A 16,527-nucleotide genomic window follows, 5' to 3' on the forward strand; every position below is an offset into this window, starting at 1 on the left:
TCCAATGTCAATACGACATATTAATTCAGTGCCAATTAAAACGATATCTTGACAAATATATCATAATTAACACACATCAAACATTAAAATTATTAAAAATATTTTCCTCATTAATTTCATTGCATTTACATTGCCCGCAGGCATTCGCACAATTGCAGTTATTTTTTTTTTTATTAGTACATACAATGAAAGAACATCATCTAGACTAGAATGTTACATCGATTTTTTTATCGTTTGCCTGTTCCAATTTTGTACAATGTTTAAAATACGTATTCTTCTCCTCTCATCCCGTTTTTTTCGACCTCTGTCAATAAAGGTTTCCAATAGCGTTACATATTCGTATTTTTACATGGACAAAGAGATAACTTCGCGGAGAAATTTATTCTGAAAGCTGCCCATATTTCCCCCTTTTTTTTATTCATCTACCCCTTCCCCTCGTCTATTGGAATTTATTTTTCGCGCGATTTATTTTGCAAAAGAAGTACGTGTACGTTGAAACGTTCACGTGTCCACGTAGCTATTCAGTATAAAAATAACGACGAAGCCGAAGATCGCCGAGAAAAATTGCACAATGCCCGCGTAACGTCGCGGACTCCTGTGCCATCGAGCTCTTTCCCTGGGAAAGATTTCGCTAACTGTCACGTAGAGCAACGTTCCTCCAGCTAAGCCCTGCAGAATCGGCAGGATGACCTTGGTCCACTTGTTGTTCGCCTATATGAATCATGTCATTGCCTTTTTGTTAGATATGCTTACACTAAATAGCACTGATGTGATACTACTGTGTTTTAACATGTTTACAGTCCACCAATGCGTACTAATCCATTTCTACATTTAGGAAGGTAATATAAGATTCACAAAATTATGAAATAATCCACTAGGAAATAGTCTATAATATACAAAGTCTATAGGTACATCCTTTTGTCAGAAATTCAATAAACGTCTAAGAAAAATATCGTCAGAAATCATCTTTAAAACTGCCCTGATTCGTGTATGGGTCATAGGATTCTGAACGTATTAAAAGTGTCATATTCAGTGCTATAATCAGTGAAAGATGTTTTCTAGACTACACAAGTGAGAGTTTACTAAAATTTAATATTGTCAGAAAAATGAATGAAAATGCTGTACATGTATTTCAAATATCGCTAAAGTTTGTACCCAGACGTGGATCGCTAAAGTATAATTTTAATAGAATCGCCTGAAAGTATTTTAAACACGCGATCCAGAATGACAGACACGCGAGGGAAATTACTTTTAAAATTAAAGTTCTTAGGTGGAGGAGGAATTTTAATTTCCAAAAAGGATACTTACCCGGAACGTTAGCATTCCGATCCCTATACCAACTGCAGACCCAGCAGAGAACACGAAGATCGCTAATATGAGCCTAAGAAGGGTGCTATTCGCGCCAGCTAATTCCAATCCTAAACAGAAACCGACGACGAACTTATGGGAAGCCACTGCTCCGACTAGCAGAAACACCTGAAAATTAGAAATGCAAAAAAAGCGACTATCTATAGTGTATTATACTAAAAAATAATGCAGTTTACATAAATAGAGTTGGATATATTTTATAAATAAGTAAAAGAATTCCAGAAACGATATATCTTTCATTCCATTTAGATATCACTCCAACGAATTTGAGTGTATCGCTCTGTACTTCAATGCAAATTACAGATTACTTAAGACTTAAGTTATAGATGTCAATGACTGCAAATAAATATAACATGCCTATATCGTTAGCATGCTATGGAACGTGTACTTAGCTTGCGTGATTCACTAGCTAGTCATTAACACAATTATAGGATTGTATATGTATAGATAGGGAAACTCTTACGATCAGCTGATAAAACGTATCTGCCACGGAAATATGTACCGGGTGCTCCCAAAATATGGCTACAAATTTAACTGGATTAGAATCGAGCGAAACCTTAATTAACAAACATGCTATAGCATAACGATTTCAAAATTAGTATCCATTAAATTGATTCATATTATTATTATGGCATGGAACATACTGTGCAGAGCTGGTAAGGTTCCACCCGAGACTCATTTTAACACAGTAGTAATTTTCTGTATATAACAATAACGTCGATTCAGTTAATAGTTATGACTAGTTTGTTCAATAATACGCAAATCAAGCCATTCTATTTATTGTAATCATAATTTTTCCAGATGCAACCTTACCAGCTCTGTACAATACCTTTGAAACATCCCTGTACATGTATAGGAATAATACACCAGAGGGTTCGAACTTATTAAATATTTGCTGTGACGTACCTCAGACGTCGCTTTCTGCAAACCGATCGCTAGTCCCTCGAGGACAGAGTGCACTGTGAGTGCCAACAAAAGGCCCATCAGGGAGGCGTTCGAATCCGAGCATGGCTCCGTGTGATTCCCATGACAGAGAAACGTTGCCTCCTCGTTATTATAAGCGGGTGATGGTGCACTAGGCGAATATTGCAGTGCCCCATAAGTTGTACTTCTCCAGCTGTTGCTCGTCCCACTATGATTTGTCTGATAAAGTGGTTTTGGATTAACAGAGGATATGTGAATACCCCCGACGGACCCTGTCGACGTAGAGTAGCTCACCTGATGCGAGTGGCCCCTACAACGCTCTCTGCAATCGGGAAGACTGCTTTAGAATTATTATTTTATGAGTGGAATTAATTAGCGAACTCGACAGTGGCAAATCATTCGAGGGAAAACGTGTTAGCGATGTTAGCAGTGTCATGTATTTGTAACTTTTGGCTACTGAGTGTGGCAGTGCAATGTGCCAGAGAATTTGTCTAAATTCAAGGCTTAGATATATTCTTAGTCCAAAGGCAGGTTCAATTACTGCATAAAATCCAGGGAAGAATAATCAAATTCTGATTATCTTAACAGAAATATGAAAAATGCTTGAAATAAGTTAATTTGCTGAAAATGCACGAAGCTCTGACAGTATCAGGCTTCAAAACGAAAACACAGATTATATCGATATCAGCTTAATGTGTCCATCTAAATTGCATTGCAAGCGATCAATTATGTGCTGATTTAATTAATATCAGTCTGAAAATTACAGTAATGATAAACAGTTTCGTTATTAAATATGCATACACGTCTGAAAAATTGATTTCAATTTGAATATCTGGTAGAATCCCTAATTTCCACTTTTAGGAATTATAATTTTAGTATAATAAGATTAATAGATATGTGGCTGTAAGGCAAAACACCCTAAATTACAAATTTCTGTTTTCGAAATATTGGTGTTTAAAGTTTTCCACTTCCTTCCTGACCCTTTTCTCTTCCTGATAATACAGATTCTATATTCTAGATATCAATAAAGACTAACTCGAGTTTTTGGAAAATGTGACATAAATCATTCTGCCTTACAACCACAGATATATTAATTTATTAATATTATCCTCCACTGAATTTCTTTCCTACTGCATCGCATTAGAAACAAAAAAAAGACAGTATAAGAGTAAAAAAGAAGCACTCGCCAACGTTGTGTCAAATTTATAGAAGAGTCGATTCACTTCAAATCATATCTAAGCACCGCGTTACTCACTCCTCGATAAGTCAATTCTTTTATCATAATGTTCAACTGTCATTCGTTGTCCCGCGCTAAGATTATTCGAATGGTCGACGAAACGTCCGATAATATCGGAAGAGTAAGGAGAACAACACGATTAACGGTAGAGAACCTACAGCGCGCCGCTTCTATCGGCTTTCTCACTCGCTTTCCATTATCAGTCGTTTACCAACGACTCCGACCGTCTTATTGGCTCATTAGAAATGAAACCTCATATTCTCTGCGTTGATCAGTGGTTACCGCGTGATCGCATATTTAACCAGCATACGGAAATTAAAAAGTATCGAAGGAATCCAGGTCGTTCGTTCATCATCGAGCAGCTTTTGAAACGACACCATTGAACTACATTTTCTATGTGTGCGTCAGAATCTCTGCTGACAAATTCTTTCGTATTTTTCAGGAATCCTCGTACTCGAAGATATCTTCGCTAATTTCACGTAAGTATTTTCCTTCAGTGTGTTGAGATATTGTTAGACACATCTGTGTGTATAGTCAATGTTCGCAATCTCTCTTCGTATGAAGTACTGGTAACCTTGTTCTAGAAGTGTGGTTAAAAATTGAAAGACAGAATTGACGAACCGTCATTATCTACGCGCCAATAAAAATTCTCAGCCTCTTCAGCGTAACAACTTTGTAGAATACGATCAGACGTATAAACCAGTGGGCTGATAAGGCAAGCGAAAATTGTTCGTAGGAGATATAGAAAACTGAAGCAATTTTTTATCATTAGCTAGAACTAAGCAGAATATACCACTTCTTGGGGCTCGCGATCGTTAGATGAAGACTCATCTTCGAATTTACCAACAATGTGAGAAAGGAAATGAAGAATAACTGATCGTCAGATGAAGACGTACTCTTTCTCTTCATTTTTCAATGATTGTAAATAAGATTGATAACAATTTTTATCAGGTAATATTAGAAAAGAAATACACTACAGAAGGAATGAGAACAATTTAAAAAAGGATTCTCGTGAATGCGTTATGGCAATTAATTATTATGAAAATAGTCAAAGATAAGTGTAAAATAAGTTGAATAATATTATATTGAATCTAAAGATATTTAATAAGACTGAGAAGATAATTTTAAATAGGCTTCCTAAATAAATTACTGTATACATACATATATATCTATGTGTACCTTTATATGTGTGTAGGGTGTTCGACAGATGTGAAAAATTTCAAGAGCTAATTTCACATTCTGAAATAAGACAGAATAGCGTTTGACTTCATTTCAGAGTTATTTGCTGAGAAGACACCTAAAATACGCGTGAAACGTGTCTGACTCGGGACTTGTTCTACTTACTTCCAGTAAAATAAGTCCAAAGTCAGACATACCTCGCGGGAATTTTTGACGCTTTTGCAGCAATTAACTTTTTGAAGGAGACTAGTTCACACGTATACCTACATTTAACTTCTCATAAATTCGTGCATAATTACAAAAGAAACAGTGAAAACTCTTGGTAATCGTTACTTCGCTAGAAAATTTCCTGTTACCTATTATTTCTAATTCGTTTGAGTATACCTTAAATGAACACATTTACAAAATAAAATACAGCTTTTATTTAGCCTTGAAAAAAAGAAATAAATTCTCGAGAAATGAATAACCCTGAAACAAAGCCTCAAACGTGATTCCGTTGTTCTTGATTTCTCTCCCACTGTGCCACGCAGGATCACCTCTCAATATTTCTGCCAACTATCTTCGAGCACAAAGCTTACCGTGCTTACACCAGGGGACCACTGTACTTTCAACATAGCGCATATACGTACATCTCATTCCCCGCGGTCCAATTCCTGTTTTCGTGTCGCTGCGCGTGCTGCGAGCCCTGTACGTGGTCAACGTCGCTGCCCCAGAAGTAGTGAACGAACTCGTCGACGAGGTAGAGTAAAAGGAAGCCAGAGGCGAACAGCAGCTCCGCGTAATTGGGCATCGACTCGCGGGTCTCTGGCAGCATGTGGAGGATCGAGGTGGCCAGCAGCACGCCGCCGCCGAAGCAGAGGGTGCAGGAAAGCAACAGCCTCTGCTGTAGATCTCGTACGCGAGAGACGAAGCATGCTGGAGCGACGCCGACGACGAAACTGCCAGCCCCGATGGCGATCATCGAGGCGAGCTTCGCCTGGACCGCGGTGATCATCATTTTCCAGATGACGCGCGGTGATCCGTTCGCCTGACACTGGCAGAGACACTCGTCCGCGCGATTGACGCAAATCTGGCAGCCAGTGATAAGGTCAATCGGCTCTCGAGAGTGATACGGACCCGATCGCGGCGAACCTTTCCCCCCCTTCCTTTTCACGCTGGTGCCTCTTGAAAATCGGTTATCGAGGAAATTCGACGGGCAATGTGTCCGAAATATGGCCACTGTAGCGAGCACCGTCGTGATTGCATTATTTATCTGTCACCAACTAGTACATGACGATTGTATCGGAGCGATCTAGACACGGTGACGGGCGAAGTTTATCGATCGTGTAAAATGGCAGAGATAGGAGAGAACAAAGCTGCCCCGGAAGCGATCCACTGGAATGGCTTGGAGTTTTGTCTTTGATATCGATAAGGCGCAGCGATAAGGGGGTCTTAGGCTGGCTGTTGCCTTGGACTTTTCTTTCATTATGGGTTCGTGTTGATTCTGAGGGAAAGGAATCGTATCGATTTTTGTTGATTAATTCTGAAATTAGTCTTTTATGAAACGTGGGATTGCTTTGAGAGAATTTGTGGGATTTTAATGATAATCGTTGTATGAAATTTTATCGATTGATTGAAGTTTATGCAGACGTGTAGTTAGCGCCATCTGCACAGCGAAGGTCGAACAGATTGTACTTGAGATCCGAAGCTTATCGTTTGTCGGCAGTATAGGAGATTATGATAACGACAGTGGAGGATGAGATAGATCTTACGGTATCATTAGCAGAAACGAGAATTTTATTATATTAAGATGAAGAAAGAAGTGTGAAATACATATTTGAGAATAAAAAATTGATTTTAAATTTAGGTGTATTTTATCGATTGTAAATAAAGTATCGTTTGTGTCAAATTCTTGAAGTAGATGGCGCCATGAGATAAATCTGATAATTTTCCACATTCCTTGATTTTTTATTAATTATTGTCCGATGTAATAACATTTATATATTTTGTGTTTAATAGAATAGTAATTATTGGAATTTAAAAAGTCTTCTCAAGCATCAAATAGTCACCTGCTTCAAAAATCCATATGAACTACCTAAATATAAAATATAAAAAAAGAACAGGCAAAAATGTACGAGATGAAGAATTTAATTTCTTCTCAAATTTTTCTTCTATTCTGTTCTAAAATAATTGACTGAGTCAAGTCCTCAAATATTAATTATTGATTAAAGATACACCTGTAACTTGTAACTGAAACCACCTGTAACCATTTACCAGTTTCATGTAAAGTCAGAGTAAGCTTATGATTAGGAAATTGAACAAAGTGTAAAGATATGAATTTATACACATTATGTATATATGTATTTAAATGCACAAGTTAGGAGAAGCAACAAGTGTTTTTATATAAGAATAAATTGCGTCGTATTATTTAATTATAAAAGTTGGAGGTTATGTCAAGAACATATTAAAATATTTCATACTGCAAAATATACTGTAAAACTTTCATGCAACTTTTCGCTGTGTAATCAGCAAAATAAATAATGAATATTTAATAAATAAAAAATATGTCAAAATATGCTATAAGAAAAGTACATTGAAAAATAAAGAGAAGCTTTTTGAGGTTACATCATGAGATTTTTTTAAGTTGTTTCGTTTCTGAAAATATGAGTTCACGATACGAATTTCATAACAAATCCAAACGTCAGTACCATTACGATGATAGACGAAGAAAAGATAAATATGACACATCAAAATCACCCTGCAGAGCAAATTTTGATAAAGAGGATAGAGAAAGTCATTACTCCCAAGAAGCTTATAACAAATTTGATAAAAACCACGAAGATTTTTATTTCACCAAATACAAACACGAATTAAGTAAAATATTTTCAGGAAATCTAAATGTGGTGCAAGATGTTGAAGATTTTTGGAAGTTTGTTAATAAATATGAAGCTGTACAAAAGAAACTTAATACTCCCGATATTACACCTGACTTCTCTTTAAATACTATTGGGGTACCTAAAGTGTACCACAAATTGCACTGTATAAATTTCAAATTAAGCTTTAGTTTTAATGAATTGTTTGCAAGAGTTCCACCAGTTGAAGCCTTAACAAAAGAACGATTATTAAAGTTCCAAAATATAATTATTTTGTACTTGGACTTTAAGCAAAAGGAGAAGTTTGCTAAATTAAAGAAGCTCAGAGAATCCCAAGCAAATTTACCAGTTTATCAGTATAAGGATGAGATCATTGAAGCAATAAAAAAAGAACGGGTAGTTATCATAGCTGGTGATACTGGTTGTGGTAAATCCACTCAAGTGCCTCAATATTTATATGCAGCAGGTTACAACAAAATTGGTATGAGCAACAATTGTAGAATTAATTAAACGAATCATAATATTTTTATGAACATTGTTCATTTAATAAATAATTGTTTATAGCTTGTACTCAACCCAGAAGAATAGCATGTATATCTTTAGCTAAGCGTGTTGCTTTTGAAACACTAACAGAAAATCGTACTGATGTTGGCTACCAAATTCGTTTTGAAAAACAAAGAAATCAAGATACTAGAATTACTTTTATAACAGAGGGTCTTTTGTTAAGACAGGTAAAAATAAAGGTTTAATATATTAATTTCAATCATGTAACATGAATTTGCTTTTTGTAGTTATCTGGTGAGTCTGAATCATTGCCTTATGATGTAATTGTCCTGGATGAAGTACATGAACGTCACTTACATGGAGATTTTCTCCTTGGTATTATGAAGTGTGTTATTAATCAAAGGCTTGATTTAAAGTTAGTGCTTATGTCTGCCACTATTAATATTGAACTATTTAGTAATTATTTTGCGAAAGAAGATGCTAGAGTAATAGAGGTAAATAAATAGTTACTTATAATTGACAACTATTTACACATAACAGGTGTATTAATACAGAATGTACTCTATACAGGTTCCTGGAAGATTATATCCTATTCAGTTGTATTATAGACCAGTTACTATAGAAGATATTCGATATAAAAATGATAGATTCAATCCAAGTCCTTATATACAAATAATGCAACTAATTGACCATAAATACTCAGGTAAAATATAATACATAAACCTTTTTTAATAAAATTTGATGTTTAACTAATTGATAATACAAATCTGTGTTTTTAGCTGATGAAAAAGGCGATTTACTCATATTTTTAAGTGGGATGAGTGAAATCACGGCTGTCGTAGACGCAGCGAAAGAGTATAGTCTGAAAAAAAATAATTGGATCGTTTTACCACTTCACAGTACTTTATCTATCAGTGAGCAAGATAAAGTAAAATTTTGTAAACATATCTCTATCATAAAAATTGATATTTACAGTCATACAATAAACATTGCATTTTCTTTTTAAAGGTGTTTGATTATGCTCCTGATGGAGTGAGAAAATGCATTGTATCTACTAACATTGCTGAAACTTCTATTACAATAGATGGAATCAGGTTTGTTGCGGATAGTGGAAAAGTAAAAGAAATGAGTTATGATCCTACATGCAAAATGCAGAGACTCAAAGAATTCTGGATTAGTAAAGCTAGTGCAGAACAGAGGAAAGGTAGAGCAGGTAGAACAGGACCTGGAGTATGTTATAGGTATTATCAAAATTCGGATCAGAATATATATTCCACTAGGCTTTCATAATTTGGTGAAATAGAAATTTAAAATAAAAAGAAATACTTCTTTATAGATTATACTCAGAAGAAGAATATGTGGCGTTAGAAAAGTATTCTACGCCTGAATTACAACGCGTGCCATTAGATTCCTTACTATTACAAATGATAGCTATGGGGCTTCCAGACACACGAAAATTTCCATTCATAGAACCACCGCCAGCGGAACGCATAGAAAATTCTATATTATCTTTGAAAGAACATGTATAGTATATTTTTACTGAATATTTACTAGATATCCAGCTAAATACTAATCAGAGTACGTTTATTGCGATAGGGTGCTCTTACGGACAATGAAAAAATAACATGTATTGGAAAAACACTTGCTCGTTTACCTGTTGATATAACAATAGGAAAAATGTTAATAATGGGTTCAATATTCCACCAAGTAGAACCAGTGTTATCGCTAGCTGCTGCTTTAAGTATACAAACACCATTTACGAATAGAGCATATAGAGATTCAGAATGTGAGGTAATAGAGAATAACTTAACGATTTTAAGTTTTTTTAAATTCCATCTTTAAATATAATGATTCAACGCTTCAAAGACATCTAGAAAAAAGTTGGAATCTGATCATGGTGATCCAATAACGCTACTAAATGCGTTTAGAGAGTGGCTAGAGGTAAAGCAACAAAGTTCTCAAGAGTCTAGAGGTAGTGGAAGTAGCAGTAGAAAATGGTGCAAAAGAAGGGGTTTAGAGGAACAGAGATTTTATGAAATGACTAAATTGAGAACTCAATTTAAAGAGCTGCTTCAAGTGAGTTACAATCTAACATCAATTCACGAAATTTGTTATTATTAAACGATTTACTAATAAGATAATTTATTATTTACAGGATTGCAGTTTACTGAAAAGTCTTCCAGAACCTAATTCTTCTATGAGTAGTGCAGAACGAGCTATAAGGCACGGAGAATTGAAACTCTTAAAATCATTAAAGCGAACTTATAAACAAACTGCACCTCGAAAACGGAAACAATTAAAATTAGAATCATTTGATATAGAATTAGAAGATAATGATCATGATGATGATGAGATTGACATAAAAGATGTCGAATTTCGAATGAAAAATGATTCAAGTCAAGTCCAAAGTTTATTGTCAGCAGCTACTGCCTGTAGTTATAAAGACTTAACTATGTTAAAATTAATACTATGCAGTGGTTTATATCCACAATTTGCGTGTGCTGATGAATTTAATTATTGTAAGGTAATTTTATTGCCTGATATGTACATACTAACTTAGTCACTTATCAGATAGTAATCTAAACAAATTTTATAGTCAACTAGTGAACAATTGTTTCACACAAAAGCAAAACCATATATTGCTCTACACCCAATGAGCTTCTTTGGAAATCATCCACAAATACTGCAGTTAGACGAAACTGACATTGTATCAATACAAGGGTTTAAAAGTAAAACTCCTGTTAGTTCGAAACATGTAATAATAGCGTATTTGTAAGTTATCAATGATACTTCAAAGTGTTGTAATGAAGCACTTTCTAAACCATTATTGACTAAATTAAATCTCATTTACAGGTCGCTTTTAGAAACAACAAAGCCTTATCTAGTGAACACCCTCAGAATGCCAGCTGCACAAACGTTACTTTTGTTTGCACGTGAAATAGATACTAATAGCATATTCTCGATGTAAGAACACACTTATACATGTACTTATATATATTTATATTTCTAAGAAAGATACCTAATACATCAATATTTTCTTGTTTTATAGCATAACATGCGACTCATGGCTAACATTAGAATTTCCTGTACCTGACAGTGGTCAAACATTGCTGATGAAAGCCAATAAATTACGAAATAAATGGGATTTTTTACTAAATCAACAATTACAAGGTATTCGATTAGATATTTTTAAAGGTAACTACTCTACAGAAATAGTATATTAATATGAATGTGTAAAAAAATTCTGCAGATGCAAATGCTAGTAACGATGAGAAACAAGACTTCAGTGAAATAGAATATACACTTACTCAGGAATTAATTGAATACATGCATACCACAATCCCATATACAATAAAACGACTTCTGCCTGCTGATCTTAAGACAATATATGTTGGAAGTGGCAATAATAATATACCTATAAATCCAAATCCTTTTCAGTCTGATTTTACAGTGGTTCCGAATGAAATCAAAGGCGGAGTACGCGTGACAAACACAATTACATATAACTGGTAAATTATCGATTATATTTCTACAAATGAATTATAAATTATAAAATAATGTTGTATCTTTAGTTTAAGAGAAACTGAATGGAGTGAAAAGCTTTCTATAGAAATGTCGGAAACGGAATGGCATTGTCAGAATTGTGACATACAAGCAATCCTTACGAACATCGAAAAGTTGCAACATCAAGAATCTTGTAAGAAACAACATACAAAGGAAACTGAGAAACAGCCTGACAATGTGAAACGTAAACCCAACACCCAAGCATATGAATGCCCTGATTGTGCACAAACATTGTACCTGACACCAATCGAAATACTTAAACATAAGAAGTCACACATTAAATAGTCCTTTTTATATGGTGTGCAACTTTAAAGATTTTTATATCAAAGGTATATTTATATCTTAATTTATAACTAAGGTACGTGTATATTTTGCCACATTAATATATACGAATGTATTATAATAATTTACATTAAATTACATTCTTTATTACAAAACGATACAATATTTTATAAATTTTACATTTGTACATGTACTTAAATTCACAAAGACAAATATCTATGTTAATTGTAAAATTGTTGAAATTCCTATATAACACAAAGCTAATGTATACAATATACACATAAATTACGTCCATGGTAAGAAATTTGGAAACATGAAAGAACCTAGTATGGTGTACCCTAAAAAGTAGAAGATTACAAGTTTGTCTTCAAAACTATATTTCTTTTGCGTTAGAAAAAACACTTTCCATCTTGAAGATACATTTTTGTCATTTTCATATGCTGTGTCATTATCGCCACAAGGTTCGTAAGACATAATTAATGCACAATACCAGTATATCAATGGACTCGCCGAACTAATTAAACGTGTGCTTACTTGTATGTGCACAAAAAGAATACAAAATATAGTTAAGAATAAACCGTGGATAATAAAAACGAACATTTCAGGTGGATATTTCTTTGCTTCAATGAACTTCTTATTTTTAATATTTTCAATAAGTCCCAGCGTAAAACAGTACTCTCTATACTCAAGAAAGTATTCTTTTATGCATTTAATCATGATATACAGTATTGGAAATGCTAAAATAAAATTTGGTGTTTGCTTTATTTCATAATACTTGAACAATCCTACATTCCAATACTTCTTCTGTATAGAAGTATATGCTATTGGAATTTTTGCAGAACACCATTCTATTTTATCGCTACCTGGTAATATTAAATTATTTATTGTACCATAATTAATAATATGTTCGGGAATAAATGTCTGATTGGAATGAGGAATACAAAATAAAATATAATTGTATATTTGTAATAACAGAAATGGAACTATTGATATAATTATTGTATTGCACAATAAGCAAAGACTTTGTAATGTAGTTACTTTAAATATAAAACGACTTAGTGTCTTTAATGAAAAATTTTCAGACTTTGTTAACAAACCGTCACATAATTTTTTGAAGCTAAAATAAATTGGAAAACCAATATTAACCATACCATTTGATCTTGTAAAAATAGATAATCCTATAGGAAAACATACATATGGATTCAATTTAATTGATTCTAACATACTATAATATGTTAAATAGGCAAATAATGACTCTGAATAAATAGCTGAAAAGAATATGGAAGCTGGATTTATGCAATAAAGTATTGCTGCTTTATAAGCTACACTTTTCTTTTTTAATACTATTTTACTGAGATCATAAAGAATAACAGCAGACTTTACAAAACATACAGTGTTAATCAATACAGCTGCTACAATGATAGAGCTGTGAATATTTAATAAAAAAAATACTTTTCTTATAAAAATGGCAACAAGCTGAATTAGCTTGGGATATAATGGATAAAAAGCCAATACATTTTCATATGTATAACCATACTTGGCAATATGTATAAAATATTGACCATCCCAACGTGTGAGGCCATTAAATAGAAATGCAATTATGTTATCACAGAATGTAACTTTATCAGAATCATCAACAGGGCCCCTAAATGCATCAGCATGATGATCTGGGCATATGAGATTAAAAATGAATTGTAAAATTAAAATTGCTACTCTGCTAATTAGTGCAAACCAAACAACCTTCTTTCTTTCATCATACATTATTATTATATTATAAATAATTGTGTATATTCAATAATTGAGTTAGTTATACTTGTTCTTCACCAGGAAATTGAGTTTGTAATAGAACACATCTATATATGTACATTTTTAGACATACAATAATAAGTGAAATTCATTCCTCTTGGCTTCCAGCTTTTCTGATCACAGAGTGATAATATTCTGAACAATACTTTATATGTAAAATAATGCTTTTTATGTCCAGAATAAACATGATATGTGAAGCTAAAATGAATATTTAAAAAATAACTTTTTGTTGAGCTGTGATTTTGAGAGTTTCAAAACATATAATTAATGACTACACAGTTTATCTAGGAAAAAATATTCTTTTCTATACATTATTTATACATATAAATTCGAATATAACCTAAAATTTACATTTCTAATCTATATAAATTCAACTTCAAGAGAACATTGCAAAAAAAACTACCATTAGTCTATTAATTTGTATGATTTCTATTTAATTATAGAAAGTATAGTCTTTTACTACATATAAGTAATAAATTAACTATAAAACCATGACATAAAGAATTACCTGATGTATAAAAAAAAGATATAACACTCCACTGTAATAAATACAATTATTGTTGCAAAGGTTCTTTCAAGGATACATCCTCTGTCAAACTGAATGTGTTCTGTGTGAAAATTTCATAAATACAGTTGCATAAATTGATTATAGAATTTTCCAAGTTTATTAAATAGTATTCATTCAAAATTTATCATGCAATTATAGTGTTGATGTAACATAACCTTTCTTTCGAAATAAAAATATAGGAGTTCACGATGTTTAAGGTTATGTTTGTTAATGTTAATGTCGTAAGTCTTCGTAAATTGTTAAAAGTAAATAATGATTTTACGAAAATTTCAAGCAATTTCTTCTATACAAGTGAGTACTCCAAAAACTAAATATAAAAATAATTTTATAATATATTAATTTTTACTGCAGAATATCAAGTACTATTTTCAAAAGAAGATAAAACTGAGAGTCCAAGAATGCGCGAATTTAGGAAAAAGCTGAGAGAACGTACACCAATTGGTATATTTCAGATATTAAAACATATTTATTGAGATATACAATTATTTTGCGTTAATTGGTAAAATATCATGTATAATAGAGAAATTGGAAGAGCTAGAAGAAGGAAAACATCCTTATCAGGAAAAAGAACCATTGAAGCCATTTCCAAATAATACTAATCCAGAAACAGGTGAAGTAGGAGGGCCACGTGGACCAGAACCAACTCGATATGGAGATTGGGAAAGAAAGGGTCGAGTAACAGACTTTTAGACAATTCATTTAATAATGTTATTTAATATTTTCTGTACAAATAGGTACAAAATAATATTTTAATATTCTAGAGATACAATAAATATATTCTGCAAAACCATAATGCAATTATAATTGTCCTTGCGGTGACGCTTTTGAACCTACGAATTTTAAATGATCGCGCCTATGGGGTCTGAGTTACATGAATTTCAACTAGTATCACAAGTATCATTTCTAGATGGCGCCAGGGTACTATTTTCGTAGGCTGTTAGTTCCTAATTGACACCATTTGGTGGCAGCAATGGTATTATTTCGAAAAGTGTATTATTTCCTAGTGTAATCATTTGCACAATTTGAAAAGGAACCAAAATTTTGTAATTACAGAAAATTGTAATTTCATAAAGCCCAGATCCACAGGCTCCTTTTAGAATTTAGAGGTCACAAATTAATCAATTCAATTCAATGGTAATCATTGCCAGATGGCTACACGTATATTGTGGTATTTCACTATCCACGTATTAAAGAAATTTACTAAAAATTTCTTTTTTCAATAAATAAATAATTTTATTAGATACCACTTTTAAATAACATAAAATAAATAAATCTTTACAAAATCTCATTTTCAGTATTCTACAGATGCTTAAATACAATAGATAGTATTTTTCATAGACGACACTCGATCTCCTCAAAGTGAAAATTACCTACATACTGAAAATCATTGAGTCTATAATAATAATTTCTATATTAAGAAAAGAAGATAAGAACAAAATAAAACCGAAAGAACATTAGACAAGCTACAAAAATAAGAATTCACCAAAAGTGAAGCAACCAGGAAAATGTACTGTCCCTTCATGATGATTAAGTAAGCGTGATCAGCTGCTGTTCTCAGAACATTAGTAATCGCTAGGACAAAAACTGTAGCAATATAGGCTATGTACCATTAAATTTATTGGAGACCTCAATTTTGTAACATCTGGCTGGCTGTCATCTACATAGTCCTATCTTCACAGAACGTTTCTCCCTATATGAATGCACAATTTTCCATATAAATTCACTGTACAAGAAGAAGTACATTCCTCTTCATCTCAAAACGCATGAAAAAATCCAATACAAAACAATCCAACACCCTACTTTCTATCATCATTTTCCTACGAAATACAAATTCCACCCACATCGCCCCCAGCATAAACCAATTTATGTTAATACAATGTCAAACCAATTAACAAATCTAAGCACCCATTAACCATCCCATAGTCAAGGCAAACCACAAAATATGCTCTCTCAAAATCTAAATTCTCCAATGGCGCCTAATCAGTACCAGCTGCAAAAAATATGCGAACATGATAGATCCAGCTCGTCCTTCAGACCCACCAGCCAATAGAGTCTCTTCGACGCGGAGAAGTCCTATCTCAACTCGAACGCAAAGGATAAAAAATTGGCAACTGTTTCGAAAGGTTACGTGGCATCGTCGGCTCGTCCAGTGGATGGGATAAGAAGAAGAAGAAGAAAAAATAGGTAAAGATGGCCGATCGACCGTGATTCAGCGGTCGGCGATGCACGCCCTGGGACCGACC

General features: G+C 33.3%; 4 protein-coding genes across 4 annotated transcripts; 2 read left to right on the top strand and 2 right to left on the bottom strand.

Moving 5' to 3' along the window:
- Positions 1 to 501: 501 nt before the first annotated feature.
- Zip88e (Zinc/iron regulated transporter-related protein 88E) lies at positions 502 to 5,705 on the bottom strand. The gene is made up of 5 exons (XM_076374979.1): positions 5,338 to 5,705; positions 2,587 to 2,614; positions 2,275 to 2,511; positions 1,309 to 1,476; positions 502 to 711 (listed from the first exon to the last, which is right to left on the bottom strand). Exons 1-5 carry the CDS (start codon positions 5,703 to 5,705, stop codon positions 502 to 504), a joined length of 1,011 nt encoding a protein of 336 aa, XP_076231094.1.
- A 1,611-nt stretch (positions 5,706 to 7,316) lies between these two features.
- LOC143177158 (putative ATP-dependent RNA helicase DHX34) lies at positions 7,317 to 12,520 on the top strand. Its single transcript, XM_076374969.1, has 15 exons — positions 7,317 to 8,041; positions 8,125 to 8,291; positions 8,352 to 8,558; positions 8,635 to 8,767; positions 8,844 to 8,992; positions 9,073 to 9,305; positions 9,401 to 9,587; positions 9,661 to 9,855; positions 9,931 to 10,140; positions 10,220 to 10,588; positions 10,661 to 10,836; positions 10,918 to 11,028; positions 11,114 to 11,235; positions 11,315 to 11,573; positions 11,637 to 12,520. The coding sequence occupies exons 1-15, from the start codon at positions 7,351 to 7,353 to the stop codon at positions 11,911 to 11,913; spliced, it is 3,486 nt and encodes a 1,161-aa protein (XP_076231084.1). The 5' UTR covers positions 7,317 to 7,350; the 3' UTR covers positions 11,914 to 12,520.
- On the bottom strand, positions 12,196 to 14,354 carry Pig-v (phosphatidylinositol glycan anchor biosynthesis class V). The gene is made up of 2 exons (XM_076374970.1): positions 14,225 to 14,354; positions 12,196 to 13,914 (listed from the first exon to the last, which is right to left on the bottom strand). The coding sequence occupies exon 2, from the start codon at positions 13,669 to 13,671 to the stop codon at positions 12,196 to 12,198; it is 1,476 nt and encodes a 491-aa protein (XP_076231085.1). The 5' UTR covers positions 13,672 to 13,914; positions 14,225 to 14,354.
- On the top strand, positions 14,320 to 15,071 carry LOC143177160 (succinate dehydrogenase assembly factor 4, mitochondrial). Its single transcript, XM_076374971.1, has 3 exons — positions 14,320 to 14,575; positions 14,636 to 14,725; positions 14,805 to 15,071. Exons 1-3 carry the CDS (start codon positions 14,473 to 14,475, stop codon positions 14,972 to 14,974), a joined length of 363 nt encoding a protein of 120 aa, XP_076231086.1. The 5' UTR covers positions 14,320 to 14,472; the 3' UTR covers positions 14,975 to 15,071.
- The last annotated feature ends 1,456 nt before the right edge of the window (positions 15,072 to 16,527 follow it).

The sequence above is a fragment of the Calliopsis andreniformis genome, chromosome 3, assembly GCF_051401765.1.
Source record: "Calliopsis andreniformis isolate RMS-2024a chromosome 3, iyCalAndr_principal, whole genome shotgun sequence".
Lineage (NCBI taxonomy): Eukaryota > Metazoa > Arthropoda > Insecta > Hymenoptera > Andrenidae > Calliopsis > Calliopsis andreniformis.